The 16800-nt window shown below is 33.4% G+C and overlaps 1 protein-coding gene across 1 annotated transcript; it reads right to left on the reverse strand.

Annotated features, from left to right (window-relative positions):
• Nucleotides 1–1623: 1623 nt before the first annotated feature.
• LOC110457715 lies at nucleotides 1624–16281 on the reverse strand. Its single transcript, XM_021509086.1, has 2 exons — nucleotides 15769–16281; nucleotides 1624–3273 (listed from the first exon to the last, which is right to left on the reverse strand). The coding sequence occupies exons 1-2, from the start codon at nucleotides 15793–15795 to the stop codon at nucleotides 2584–2586; spliced, it is 717 nt and encodes a 238-aa protein (XP_021364761.1). The 5' UTR covers nucleotides 15796–16281; the 3' UTR covers nucleotides 1624–2583.
• Nucleotides 16282–16800: the final 519 nt, after the last annotated feature.

The raw sequence follows: 16800 nt of genomic DNA on the forward strand, positions 1-16800 counted from the left end.
CTACGTAAGTGCAACGCAAATATCACATAGGAGCTACGGAAAGGCTACGGAAATGCTACGTAAGTGCAACGCGAATATCACGTAGGAGCTACGGAAAGGCTACGGAAATGCTACGTAAGTGTAACGCAAATATCACGTAGGAGCTACACAAAGGCTACGGAAATGCTACGTAAGTGCCACGCAAATATCACGTAGGAGCTACACAAAGGCTACGGAAATGCTCCGTAAGTGCAACGCAAATATCACGTAGGAGCTACGGAAAGGCTACGGAAATGCTACGTAAGTGCAACGCAAATATCCCGTAGGAGCTACACAAAGGCTACGGAAATGCTACGTAAGTGCCACGCAAATATCACGTAGGAGCTACACAAAGGCTAAGGAAATGCTACGTAAGTGCAACGCAAATATCACATAGGAGCTACGGAAAGGCTACGGAAATGCTACGTAAGTGTAACGCAAATATCACGTAGGAGCTACACAAAGGCTACGAAATGCTATGTAAGTGCAACGCAAATATCACGTAGGAGCTACGGAAAGGCTACGGAAATGCTACGTAAGTGCAACGCAAATATCACATAGGAGCTACGGGAAGGCTACGGAAATGCTACGTAAGTGCAACGCAAATATCCCGTAGGAGCTACACAAAGGCTACGGAAATGCTACGTAAGTGCCACGCAAATATCACGTAGGAGCTACACAAAGGCTACGGAAGGGCAACGCAAATATCACGTAGGAGCTACACAAAGGCTACGGAAATGCTACGTAAGTGCATCGCAAATATCCCGTAGGAGCTACACAAAGGCTACGGAAATGCTACGTAAGTGCAACGCGAATATCACGTAGGAGCTACGGAAAGGCTACGGAAATGCTACGTAAGTGTAACGCAAATATCACGTAGGAGCTACACAAAGGCTACGGAAATGCTACGTAAGTGCAACGCGAATATCACGTAGGAGCTACGGAAAGGCTACGGAAATGCTACGTAAGTGTAACGCAAATATTACATAAATGCTACGTCAATGCTTCTCAAATGCTGTGTGTACGTGCAGCATATGTGATGCGGAAAGCCTACGAAAATGCCAGTGAAATGCCACACGTGAGTGCAACGCAAATGCTACGCTCAAAATGGAACCGTAATCGTTTACGGGTCTGTAACATGTGTTGTACAGGGAAGGCTTCAACACACTATCTTTTATCTAACAAAGGGGTGTTTCCGTACTAGAATCTTTGTCATTCCAAAAAGAGGTTTTTGCTGTAGGAAGGTTTATTGTTAAATAAAAGCAAACCTCAAAGCAAATTCCAGCTTTTGTTTGATACATTTAAGACATATTTTTACACGTATGAAGCATTATTAGTATATATATGTCCAAAACAATACGTGTACCACATACATACACCTTGGTTTGACAATTACCCAACTGAGTGCTACGTCTCGTTATGGGGACAATCAAACAGATTGTTGGATCCAGGGATAAATACATATGTAGTCTTTACATCGTTTATATGGCCATTGTTGATTGAATTTTAATTGACAAAATTACATGATTAATATCGTTATGGAATTATGATTGTTATTTTACATATGTACAGCATATAACACAAAAAAAAAAAAAAAAAAAAAACTTGTGAATACATATTTTCGATCCTATGGCAATTAGCCATGGGTGCAATAAATGAGAAAACATATTTGGAAGGGAATTATCCGGTTTCCAAAACACATGACGTAAATAAAAAAATGTGCGTTTTACAGATTAGTATACAGTGTAGTTAAAAATAACACTCGGAGGATATTAAAAGATTTGCATTAAGTATGTCAATAATTTCAACGGTATTATGATTCATGTTAAAGAAAGAACTAATAAGCCGAGGGTTATACAACCAAATAATCACCCCGATGGTTGGAGATTTCTCTATTTCATTCTCAAGGTAGGGAATGGTTCTTTATCCTCGTCATTCCAATACCATGTTTAAAAACAATAGTTTTCAGCATTTATAATCAATGAGTTATCCTCATATAATCCGTTGAATCACAAAATGATTCTACACAGTATCCAGTGCGTGTATGTCATCGACAGCATTTGTTGAGCTTTTCGAAAAATGCGTGTAAATGCCATGGAAAGGTTCAACTGTGTAGTTTATAATGCTTGTCGTGGAAAGTGGTATATTCATTCAATAAAAACGTCCACTCCTTCCACAATGAAGATATCCGCTCTACAAAATATTAATAAATATTCGATTCATTTTTGTGTGACGGAAAACGACAAGTGCATTCATAAAAGAAGACTACTTCCTGAAACTTCAATTGGACGACTTGGTTTTACATACACGGGGAGCATATATTCCATAGTTTATAAAACAGCTGGACGATTCGGCTGTTCACAAAATCCACTTCACAATTCATAACACCAATAAATCGGTTGGATGATTCGGTTTCACGAAGTTTATTTCACAGTTGATGACACATATAAATCGTCTATACCATCGGCCCATTCAGACAATACATTTCATGTTTTATAATGGCTGGACGACTCGGTTAGTTATTCACACACAGTTCAAAGGCTTGACGACTCGTCTCAGTGCCTGTCACAATTTACAGTACCGGTAATACGAGCAGTTTTTGTATCGCCACCATATCAGCTGTCTTTTTTTCTCAATTGTAACATTCTTTCTTTTCTTTTTAATTTTCTGTCTTCTTAGTTGAAGCGTTCTTCGCATTTTCTTTCTGTGCTTCAATGTTTTGTTGTAAGTAGGTTTGTGCATTCTTCCAGCTCCACAGTTGATTTTTTTGTCGGCGCTAGTCATGTGTTGACATAAGCACGCGACACTTACAGGTTCTATCGTAGGGACGTATTTGTCTCTGTACAATCTTGTTACTGGGAGGTTTAGAATGAGCGGCTTACAGCATCCCTCGGTACAGGCTACACAGCGACACTCAGCCACCAAGATTTTAGTCGGTATTCTATTTTCATCATAATTTAACTTCGTATACCAAGGACAAGTAGACGAATCTTTTAAATCTGAGTTTACATGCAAATCTATTGGTTCACAATTTTTGTCTTCGTTACCAACAGAAAAGAACAAACTATCTCTCCGATCTTTTTTAAATAAATCTGGATCTTTGAAACCCATGATTGTTTGGTCGCCATTCTCAAACATTGGATTGCCTTGGTATGTAAAAAGGGCATGAAAGGCCTCTATATCTCGTTTGAGTTTCGTTACTCTGGTAACGCTGTATCCCACCACGTACGGGAACACTAGCACCATCCCGATCATCTACAATACACAAACAAAACAAAGGATGGTGAACCAGTAAATATACAATCTAAATTGTATATGGAAATAATGAAATACAGTAAAACCTCGTTAAATTGCCACCATTTGTTCACAGAATTTTTTGTCGGTATAAAGGGGTTTGGCGATAAATTGAAGTAAGTATATAAAGGAATTATAAAGGAAAATAAAAAAGTGAACTTTAAAACCTGTTCACAGAAAGTGAGGCGGCAATGAAACGAGGGGCATTGTAACGAGGGGCATTGTTACGAGGGGCATTGTAACGAGGTTTTAGTATATTACGTATAGCAACATAAACGTTCATCAATGTAATTTCTGTATCTAAAAACAACCTAAGCTTATAAACATTTATGTACCTTCAATACTTTTAATGGTTCTTCCTTTTAAGTATTCTAGTAACATCACATATTAATAACCCCTTCACATGGCTTTATGAATACATATATTATATCATACACATTATTGCTGTATTGGTTGGATCATAACCACCTGGAGGTCGATGATTTGTGATATTGACTTGGTTTAATAGTTTTTAGAAACAACAGGTCAATATTCACTTTATCACATAATGCACAATGTTATCCAGTGAACTTACCCATGTTATATTTGTTTGCGTATTAACCCATGTAATATGACCTATCAGCCCTGTAATTGGTTTCAAATGTTTCAATTGTGACGTCACGCCTAGGACAAGTAAAAGACTTACGCACCGGAGTCAAAATGGCGTTTTTTCACATTTCAAGGTTGTATGCAAATTGTTTTTTTACACGAATAAAGGCCAAAACCCATGATTATTTGATAAAAAAAGATCTTACACTCGTTTTCATTTCACATGAAAATTATGAAACTCGTCACGAATTTTTTTTTTTATTATTTTCTTTTTAGACTCTATTCATAAATCTCATATGAAATGGAAACTCATGTAAGATCCTATATTTATGACGACATTCTCAAAGGAACTTCATCTCGGTTAATTGTACTTTCTCATGTTCATATAACCACATATATACCTCAACAAAAGTTCATAACTGACCAAATAATACGTCACGGTTTACATCAAATGTATAATATTTGTTTGACGAAAAGTTACCCTAAACACGTGTTTTATTTGTTAAGTGACATTATTTTGTCTTTCCTGTTTTACTGTTTTTCTACTTCTATATATAACGGTAAGAATTGATTGAATTCATATACTTTTTACCTTTGACCTTTGCTACCATTGGTTGGACCTAATTAGACGAAAAGATTATATTTTGCATTAAGTATTTACGTTGGCTTTCCATATCGACTTGCTAAATTTAAATATGTGTTTGCGTACGTCATATTTTTACTAATATTTGAACGACATAAGACCTTCCTTTTTTACAGTCTGGATATAATCTCTAATAGTTTGTTTGAAATATAAGTCTAATAAAAAAAACTGACGCGTTATAAACATTTTTATATCGGCACCTATCTTCTTTTATTGGATTTCTACATATTTTTTTTTCATTGCACATTAGACTTCAATTTATTTTCATTTGTTGACCCTTAGTAAAAGTGATAAGTCCTTAATGGATGAAATGACCATATGGTGCAGTAAATGTTTCCTTTGGTTGGCTTTTTGCAAAAATTTATGACATAAACATTATATACATACATACAATGTACAAGGGCGTCTAGAATCACCTTTAAATAGTGTTCATACTGTTCAAAATATTCGATCAAGTATCAGTATTCCTCATACATATATATTAACAAATAAGTATACATTCACATCTTTGATATAAAAATCAAACTTCCGGATATTCTTGTCCGTACTCTATTCTAATTATTATTGTATTCTGCATCGACTTACTAAATTTTTAATTGATGGATCCTAGCTTCTTATTTCTATTGACTATATTGCAAAGTATACGATGTTAAAATCTTAATTCAACGAAAAACGAAACGGCAAACAAAGGAACCAAGAATACACCGAAACACGAAAGGAAAGACATCGTGAACTCTTGCAAAAAAAAAATGGATCAGTTAGCTTTTCCTGCACAACCTGTTGCACCTATTTTATTACTTAAATATCATGAAACGTGTGTAAATGTTCAACGATTTAAGTTTTAGTGAATAAATCATTTATCATGAAAGTTTAAAGAATCTCCTCCAACTTTCGGGGAAACACATATAAGAGTAAAGGGTAAAATTCTTCTATAATGTCTAGCCAAAGGCTTTGCTGGGGGCCAAACATTTAAGAATCTTACCACGAGATATTTCTGTCTGCTTCCCAAAGTGGAAAATGATTTATTTTTTCTTCCACCTTAAGTACAAAATTGGTTGAATGAAAGACATGCGTCCATTGCGTGATTTTCCATGAACCCTAGTGAGGTATCAGTGGTATTCTACTATTGTTAGCGTGACGGCAAACAGTTTTTTTCAAACTTTGTTTTATTCACATAATATATGTAATACATAATACAAATATGATTAAACGTAAATGAATTAGAGACAGAAACAAGTGTTAATACACTTATATAAATCTGTTACCTTTCATCGTAACCATCATTAAAGCTAAGGGATAGTGACGTGAATAAATTACTGGGGAAGTTAGAAGAGAGTTGGGGAAATGCAGTGTAAAATGTGGTACATGTACAAAATACGTTATATTCATAAAATCAGTACATTGTGGTCAAGAAAAATCCTTCTGTTGCGTCATCGTTAATACACTTTATGATTGATTTTCAGACTATTTCAAGAAAGGTATATATATGCATATAAGTAAGATCGAACTAAACAAGCTGCATTATAATGCTAAAATAGAATATACTCTATGATAATCATAATCATGTGGATGTTTTTTCCCTACGGCAAACAGTTGTTATGACTGGAGAAGCCCAAGTCTCAACCCTAGGGTGACACAAGGATATCTCACACTGGCAAAAGTGTAGATACCCTGTCAAGGGTTAGAGAAAATTACATCTTATTATTGGATATTGATTCATGGTGATGTAAGCTGTCTTCGATGTAAATCCGTATATTACTCAAGCTATTGCAAGGAGGATAAACTCAAACGAGGGAACAAACTTCAATGTATGAACAGTGGACACATCTTATCATAATTATTTGCTTCTATAGGAATATGTTCTAATTGAAGAATAAACTATGGCACAAACATGTTTGTTAACTTCATTGGCGTGGGGAGTGTGTTGTGTTCAATAATTGAGTAAAGAAACCTCGACTATCCTCAAAATTCAGGTCGAGTCGTTAGATAAGAAGTAATGCTAAATCGGTATTGAACAAAATACATAATTACATAAGTATGCGTTTGAAAGACGGTAAGCGATGCAGTTATTTAGAGGTAGGGGCATAAGATCAGTATTCATAGGATGAGACTGCCAAATAATTAGAACATGTTTATTCACATGATAGATGAACGAACGCATACGATGTGTAAACAGGTCGTTTTGAGGCCTTGACCTTTTTAAAAACACCTTCTAACAAGAGGTCTTCTTATCCTTTAGAATAATCTACCAACAACTGGTTAGGACGCCTCGATTCATTACGTGGTGACGTGGCCTCATAGTTTTTTTCTGTGTCTTTTAAATCGTTCTCTAATAACTAGCTACGAGGCCTCATCCATTTAAATAACCATAATCTCTTAAGATAAATCGTCACTCAGATAAATGTGATGCCCTCTCCGGTACATTTTTGTAACAGTTACTAACAGTGTGTTCTATTTTGAAAGTAACTATAATTATTAGGTCTATTCGAACTTAACTGATCCTCTATATATTGACCATAGGGCTTAATAATTTAAAAGAGGTTTTCGCTTTGTGATTATAAACGTCCCTGTAAAAATGTCCTATAATATGATACAATCAAGTCAATGTGTTCTTTAGGCTGCTTCATGTATTATAACCATACTATGCAGTATATAACAGTAATTTACAATAAATAATTAAATAAATAATAAATTGATAAATGAATAAGTAAGTATATAGATAAATAAAAAGAAACATGGGTAAATAAATGGATATATTAATAGATAAAAAAAAATATAAATTGCAAAACTATAGATTAATGAAATAAATAATTAATAAATAATAATTAAATCATTATTAAAAAATATAGATAAATAAAAACATGAATTAAAGGTAAATTAAACCATTAATGAAAAGTTGAAGATAAATAAAAATATATGTTTCATTGATAAATATTATGTCAACGGTTACAAAAGGCGACATCAAAAATAATTGATTCAAAGCAAATAATGACAATTTGTAACGAGCTTTTTTGTTTTATAATGAAATAAAGATTATGCTTAATCGTTATATGTCTTATATATTCATTAATGTGGCAGTACTCATAGAGCAAGAACTCTCACGTTCATGTCACGCGGCGAGGTGAAATCAACAAGTATAAGTTTATATAACATTGTGCTTAGTTAACGAAATTTGTCGAAAGTTAAGATATCAACGTGATAATGCAATGCCGCGGCTCGCTATTGAGCAACACTATCGCGTCATAGGCATGCTTGATAAGATGATAACGTAACCGCCTAATAAACTTTGCAAGATCTAGGGATCCANAAACTTTAAAAAAAAAAAAAAAAAAAAGCCCGCCAAGAAATGTTATGAAATATTTTTTCACGAGCAGGTGCCTGCAATGCTTTAAGAATGTTTTAAATGAAATGTTTCCATTAATCTAAGGTGGATTTGAGAAATTGGGTAAAAATATTACATTCTAATTCTTGTTCTGCAATTAAACAGGGGGTAACTTATCATCGTTCTTTAATATAAAATGTGGCTATCGCCAAGGCGATCCAATCGCACCTTACATTTTTATACTTTGTGCTGAGATATTGGCAATTCGGATAAGAAATAATAGAAATATTACTGGTATAAATATTGATGACTGTCAGATTCTAAATTCTCAATATGCAGACGACACCTCTTTAATACTAGATGGAACAGAAAAATCTCTGAAGGGATCTGTTGAGGAACTAAATTTGTATGCTAAAGTTTCTGGTCTAAAAGTAAATACAGGTAAAACCCAAATTGTTTGGATAGATAGCAAAAAGTAAAGTAGTGATGTACTTCTTCTAGATATGAATTTTCAGTGGGGGTCGACAAGTTTACAATTCTTGGTATTGAATTTAATGTGGATTTACACAGAATTCATAAAATTAATTTTGATAAAAAAGATAGTCAAAATTAAATCTTTAATCATGGGATGGAGTAAAAGAAAGCTTACTCCTATTGGGAGAATTAACATAATTAAGTCTTTATTAATTTCACAGATGAATCATCTTTTTATCTCCTTACCAAATCCAGATCAAAGTTCATAAAGTAGCTAAACTCAATTCTTTTCATTTTGTTATGGAATGGTAAAAATTACAAAGTTAAGCGTGAGGTAATTATTCAGAATTATTTAGATGGGGGGCTTAAAATGGTAAACATATTAACTTTTATTGAATCTCTAAAAATCTGTTGGATCAGAGGGATATTTTGGTCAGTGGGTAAATGGCGTAGGATTTTAAAAAACCAAGTTAACTTCAATGTCTTAGCTAATTGTGGTAGTGCGTGTTTAATTCAGATTGTGACTAATTGTAAAAATGTATTTTGGAAGGCTGTTTTTAAGGCATGGTATAAACTAAGTACTAAAGTAGAAATGTATAGAAAGGAGGATCATTCCTTATTTAAGACACCTATATGGTATAACAAAAACATAACTATTGGAAATAATGACATTTTCTATGGAAATTGGTTCAATAAGGGGATTGCGATTATCAATGATTTAGTCTCTTTCAATGAATTTTGTACTATTCATGGTTCACTAACAAATTATCTTCAGTATCAAGGAGTGATAATGAGCATAAAGAAATACATTAAGAATCACAATGTACCCAACAAGATGTTGAGTTACCCAATCATACCATTAAATCTTGAAGTTATGTTAAGAAATAAAAAAGGATTACAGGAGATCTATAGGGTTCTTATTCAAAATAATATCACAGTAACAGGACAACATAAAATGGGGAACTGTTTTTAATTATAATAAGGAAACATGGAAAAAAACGTACAAAGTTACAATGGTTACAATTTAGAATAATTCATAACATTTTAACAACAAATTCATATTTATTTAAGATTGGACTAATAAATAACCCTCTGTGTGTTTTATGTTTTATGGAAAGGGAGACAATTATTCATAGCCTATGGGAGTGCACTGAAGTACAAAGCTTTTTGACAAATTTTGAAAATCTCTTTAATGCACTTGCCATTCCCTTTCGAATAAATAAATAAAATATTATTTTGGGATGTATCGAACAGGCAGGAATTTATGATAAAATTGACAGCGAAATCATTCTTTTTATTAAGCATTATATATACAAAACTAGATGTTTGCACAGCTCACTTAATTTTATGGCTCTAGTAAATTTGATTAAAGAATATTTTAATGTTCAGAAATATATTGATTATGGCAAAGGGGGAAAATATCTCAATAAGTTTACTAATGAAGGGCGAAAATAGATAAAAGTAGTTGAACTTGCCTGATCACTGATATTTTTTTTTCTCTCCCCCTTCTCTCTCTTAACTACTTAATACAGTCCTTAAATTGTTCATTGCCTTTTCATCAACCACTTGCATTTTACTCTGAATGATCTTTATATTATGTTTTGTATGTGTTTGATTATGTCATATTTATGTCAAAATTGTTTATGTAAAATATTTGAAAATAAACCATTATAAAAAAAAATATGGTCACGATATTCACCTACATATATGACAATTAAGTTCACCCCACTTCCAAACTCTATGACATGTACTTACATAATCACCTCACTACCAAACTCTATGACATTTACTTACATAATCGCCTCACTACCACACTCTATGACATTTACTTACATAATCACCTCACTACCACACTCTATGACATTTACTTACATAATCACCTCACTACCACACTTTATGACATGTACTTACATAATCACCTAGCTACCAAACTCTATGACATGTACTTACATAATCACCTCACTACCAAACTCTATGACATGTACTTACATAATCACCTAACTCTTTGTCATATATGCATAGTATGATAATGATGGTCACCTAACTACCAAACTATTTGTCATATACACATAGTATGATAAAGCTGGTCACCTAACTACCAAACTCTATGACATGTACACATAGTATGATAATAATGGTCACCTAACTACCAAACTCCATAATATGTACACATAGTATGATAATAATGATCACATAACTACCAAACTCTATGACATGTTCACATAGTATGATAATGATGGTCACCTAATTACCAAACTCTATGACATGTACATATAGTATGATAATGATAGTCACCTAACTACCAAACTCTATGACATGGACTTACATAATCACCTCCCTATCGAACTCTATGACATTTAATTACATAATCACCTCACTACCACACTCTATGACATGAACTTACATAATCACCTTACTACCAAAATCTATGACATGTACATATAGTATGATAATGATGGTCACCTAATTACCAAACTCTATGACATGGACTTACATAATCACCTCCCTATCGAACTCTATGACATGTACATATAGTATGATAATGATTGTCACCTAATTACCAAACTCTATGACATTTATCTCCTGTATAACTAAAGAGATTGACAATATTATCATTGATACTCACATATTCACTGATGGAGATATGAACCTGAGCATTGAAGCAAATAAATGTATTCTCTCTATTGTCCTCGAATATATTGAAAGTTCTTGAAGATTTTATCCTATTCTGTATTGTAAACATCTTTTCTATATCATTTCTACTTATCTGGGGTTAGTGGTTAGCATGGCACTGGCTGTAGTGACAATGAGTATAAATGTGCGTCTAACCAAACACTATAGCTCTGGCGTTTAAATTGTTAATGTCTGTGTGTATGCAACAATGTTCTAGCAAATTGGTTTTAGTTTTCTTTTTTTATCTCAATATATATTTACAATTTATAATATCTTATATTAGCAGGTTCTATTTGTAATACATTTATATATGTATGTGTGTATGAATGTCTGAAATATATGTTCTATGTTCTGGAAAAAGGCTTTAATTCCGTCTTTGCGTATTACAGAGTTATCTTCTCTTGCGAGCAGGGATTGATTGTTACGTCACCTGTTTGTGTGAGTAACGTCATCCCAAGAGAAGGTAACTCTGCAATACGCAAAGACGGAATAGCCGATGTCAGTGCTTAATCCAAATGTATTTAAATACAATAAAATCGATTTAAAATGAAAGGACATTTTCCTACAGTTTAACATTAATGGCCAACTTACTACCTACTACCGAACTATATGACATTTACGAACAGTATAACAATGTATGATCCCTCACCAACCAATTCTAATGTGAGGGTATCCAAATAAGAACTGTTTTTAAAGAATATTATTAATATTTCCTATTACATGTCTTAACATCAATTGTTTGGCAATACTGAAACAGTACATGCCTTTAGCTTTCGTTTGATGTATTTCTTTGGTACAACTAGCGCATGTGTCTATACATACAGTTCTTTTAGTTGGGTCAGATTCACTTAACACGTCGTCATAATAGGTTAAGAAAATAACTGATAGCATTTGAAATATTTCTCTTCGTTTTAAGTCATTTATTCATTGAAATATACATATGAACGAACAATATTGTTTCCACTTCTAAAGATATGATACGATATTTATGTTGTCGAACGATTTTCAGGGAAATTTTCAGTCCTTTTTTTTATTAATTTATTTTTTTCAATTTAGTACATGAACAACACACAGTTGGTAGAGTGGTTAACATTTTTTTCATTGAATTGATACAAACTATTTATATATATTGTTTTTGGCAGATTTTATTTTTTATTTTTGTGAAAAACAATAAGACTTCGTAATAAATATCAAAAAGTGCTCCGTTTTGAATACAATTCTATTTTGGGTACCCTCACGTTATGACATTTAACTACAGTATAAACAATAATATACCTACAGATCTGAGTTGGGATCCTAATTCTAGATATTTAACAATGAGTATTAAACAAACGATTTAAAATGATAGCTCGGTTTCTTCATTTATTCCGAAAATTTGATGACTTTGTGTAATGGAATGACAAAAATGAAAATCATTTGCATTTTCATTGTTTCATAGATCCCCCGGATGTTGAAATTAATGATTCTTAGAATTCTCCTATTAGCTAGCTTAATATCTTGACATTTACCAATGGTATGAGAAAAATGGTCACCTCAAATCCAAAACTCAATATCATTTATTAACGGTATTTACAATAAAAGTCTTCACACCATCAAAGTCTATGACATTTACCTTAGGTATAATAATGCCTCCTCACAACTAAACTCTATCACATTTACCTACATTATTACAACAATTGTTACTTCACTATTTTCGGATTTTGTCCATATGCTTTTTCGATTTTGGTACATCATTTTTCTGATACCAGCAATTTATCATAAATACTCGTATGATCCAGATAGCAGGACGTTAGCAAACCCACGCGTCCCTGTTGTTGTTGCAGCCATAATCAATTTGAAAACCATGACAGGAAAAAATGTTCTGTACGATCATATGTCAATAATGCATTGCGTTGTCTATGCAAGAAACGGTAACAATATATGATATTAGCATTCGTCACGTCTGTATAATATACTTATCAGTTACTGCGTTGTATTTGCAATAAACAGTTACAATATATGATACATGTATCACCAAATCGTCACGTCTGTATTAAAGGCCGACGGTATTATTTAACATATTTACTCGGTAGTTTCAAATTGCTTGTCTACAAAGTGTTAACAAGTCCGTCCTCGAAGGTCTAAATACTGGCCATAAAAATATGTTAATCGGATATCTGTTTACAAATGAACAATACATGGGTATATACATTGTGTCTATGTTTAGCGTTTAGATTTATCAGCGGGAGTGATATTTTAGGCTCAGCTACGGTTACAAAACCACTTGGAGAACAAAGGAAACTGAGACGCTGTATCTCATTACTAAATGGTCACAATGAGAAAACATGCATGTCCAAAGTCTAGGTTATTTATAGAACATCATGTTCACACACACTTTTAAAGATAATATATCAGAAACAATTGTGGTATTAATTTATATGGATATTTCTTGAATGAAATTATAAATTGATATGAACAAACGTATGGATAAACTGGTAAATGTAGGTCTAATATACAACATTGTGGTATTAATTTATATGAATATTTCTTGAATGAAATTATAAATTAAGTATGAACAAACGTATGAATAGACTGGTAAATGTAGGTCAAACATACAACATTTGCTGTGTTTATAGAAACCATACAGCTAAAGGTATTGTTTACATGGCAACAAACATAGACATTACTGTATACCGGAATAAATTGGCCACCGTTTAACTTTAGCCTTTTTCGCCTTCCTGTTTACATTAGTACACAGCATACACTATTTCATAGTATTTACATGTTGAGGGCGAAATTTACATTGGGCGATACAGGACTTTAATGGCAAAGAGAGGATATTTTAATGGGCGAAAGTTTCCCGGTCTACAGTAGTTGAAATGCATGGCGGGGAATAAACTTAATGGAAACACTCAATATATCTTTACGTCTTTTGAGAATATTTACATTGAAATATCATCCTCTCAATAAATAGCATTGATTAATACTACTCGCATAAATGTTGATAAGCTAATGAGTTATGAGAGTTAAGATTTATAAACACGTTGAAAAGGATCAAGGCCAAGCCCCATCCTGTTACACCAAAACTGCATAACACACATGGGTAAAAAAACAATGTCAAAATCTGAAAAATGAAGTTTTCAAAACAAAACAATTCAACATGGGTTTTTTCGATTTTTGTTATTGTGTTATTGTTTCTCTTGTTTTGAATGAATGTCCACTGGTATTTAACTACTGTATACCGGGAAATGTTTGCCCAGTCAAACTTTTGCCTTTTGCCAATGAATTTAATTTTTGCCCGGTGTTAATTTCGCCCTTCTCATTTTATTACTATATTTAGTATGCTGTTAAGTTATATTCGCTGTAGTGATTAATTCGCCACCATTACAGTTTAACAAGGAGTTAAATTATATTGATCCATATTTGATATTCACTAGTGCTACGATATCGATTCACATTGAATATTAATAAGGATTTAAAGCGTTAATACATAAATATTAACTCGTGTTCAAACATCTATTCATACCGAACATTCTCAAGAGTTCAATATGGCCTCACGCAGATTTTCTATTTAGCCTTTCAACTGTTTTAAACTGTTAACAATACATCTCCAGCACACACACAGGCATACACACATAGGGAGATATTAGCCAGGTGTCATAGGACTAGTAGTTAACGCCTGATAAGGCAGCTCCTGCGAATTCCTCAATATTGCATTGATTAATATATATGCTAATTGTATTGACTGTATCAAATTGTATATCTATGTACTGTAAAGCGCTTTAGAGTGGCTTATGTTAGCTAGATAGGGCGCTATATCAAATGTTGTATATTTATTTATTTATTTAAACACTTTAGTAAAACCTCATAATACCCTGCAATAGTTTACACCATCGCGTCTCGTAAAAAAACTATTCTTATAAAACAAATTATGTATTAAATTGTATATCTATGTACTGTAAAGCGCTTTAGAGTGGCTTATGTTAGCTAGATAGGGCGCTATATCAAATGTTGTATATTATTATTATTATTACTATTATTATTATAAGCGGTATATTATTCAACCAAAAGTAAAAGACAGTAGTAGTGCAGTTTAACATGTGGATAAACAGCGCGATAATCCCTCCTACAACATTCTGTTATTGCAACGTTTATACGTAATTCTCAATCTTATCAACATAATACATCCAAATACCATTCCATTTCCTACGCGTAGGTAACGAAGCGGTTTTGAGAGGTGTGATTTTAATCAGATTGAAATAATTCTTTGCGCCGTGTAGCAGGCATCATTTCAGTAATTAATTTGATGCAGTGACTTTCATAAGTGAAATTATGTAAACTCTATTGTTTCAATTATGAGCTTAGATTGAAATCTACATTTTACAAATATTCGGCTTATAACGGTTTGTCATATGAAAAATCACACGATAAATTAACAGCGCCTATCCATGGAACCTGGGTAATAGTTAATATACTCAGTGAAACCCATGCGAGATATGCAAATATCCTTGTCAAGTCTCTTATCTGATTTTTCTTTTATTGCAAATAAACGTTTCCCTGATATGTTTTATATAATCTGAGTGACCTTTGTAACGAAAACACACTGGGGCTGAAATAGACATGTGTAATATCCTGTTTTATAACCCCGACACGTTGTCGAGTAATAAACCTGAATCATGCCGCCTATTCATATACCGGCTATCAATGTTAATATTCTATACAGTTAATTGTTAACCTTGCATCTTAATAAAGCAGTGACCTAGGTAAATGTACTTACGAACATGTGAAAAGCCTTGACTCTCATCCTTGAGCTCGTGATATGGGGTGCTAGGGCCGTGATTTGTCTCTACGTTCGTACCCCACCAGGCAAGCTAAATCCCAGCTATTTGCACTCTTATGATGACCTATAATCCATTTAACGCATTAAAAATTATCAAAGAGTCGTTCAATGACAGCAGCATTCGGTGACAACAGGTAATCCGAAATAATGGAACCTCCAGATAGGTACTCCGCCTTAGATTTGCATCCCAGGGTAAGCAGGCCCAGTGAGCACTCCTGCACGGCTGTACCAGCCGACATGTTTCTGCATATATATACATGATAGTAGTGATATATATATATATATATATATCACTACCTGTACAGCGGGGACACGCTAATGATTAGGCTATTTTTATCCTTTCTTCCTACAATCTTACAAACAATTACAAAGTGTATTGAAGTCACATGTATATTTCTGTGCTTTTGATAAATGTTCATATTGATATCACAAACAGTAAACAGTAACCAGTCCGTCACCAGATATTTTTATTATGAAAGTTCACGTGGCAGATGTTTTCTGTTTTCAGACCAGGAAGTAGGGAAGCGTCGTTAAGACGGGATGTCCTACCGCACTGTTTTATAGAGTTTTGTATATATCTCACAAGCGTGTACGTTCTTGTACATTATTTGTTTACTTTCCAACCATCACATGTTGAGAGAAAAAACGCTAACTCTCGAGTCGATCATTTCTATCTTATCTACAATAAAATGTAACACGAAATTAGTTACTGTTTGCTGTGTGTGATATCACTGGTTACGGACTAGTTACTGTTTACTGTGTGTGATATCACTGGTGACGGACTAGTTACCGTTTACTGTGTGTAATATCACTGGTTACGAACTAGTTACTGTTTACTGTGTGTGATATCACTGGTGACGGACTAGTTACCGTTTACTGTGTGTAATATCACTGGTTACGGACTAGTTACTGTTTACTGTGTGTGATATCACTGGTGACGGACTAGTTACCGTTTACTGTATGTGATAT

This window comes from Mizuhopecten yessoensis, unplaced genomic scaffold (genome assembly GCF_002113885.1).
Source record: "Mizuhopecten yessoensis strain PY_sf001 unplaced genomic scaffold, ASM211388v2 scaffold9301, whole genome shotgun sequence".
Taxonomy (NCBI): Eukaryota; Metazoa; Mollusca; class Bivalvia; order Pectinida; family Pectinidae; genus Mizuhopecten; species Mizuhopecten yessoensis.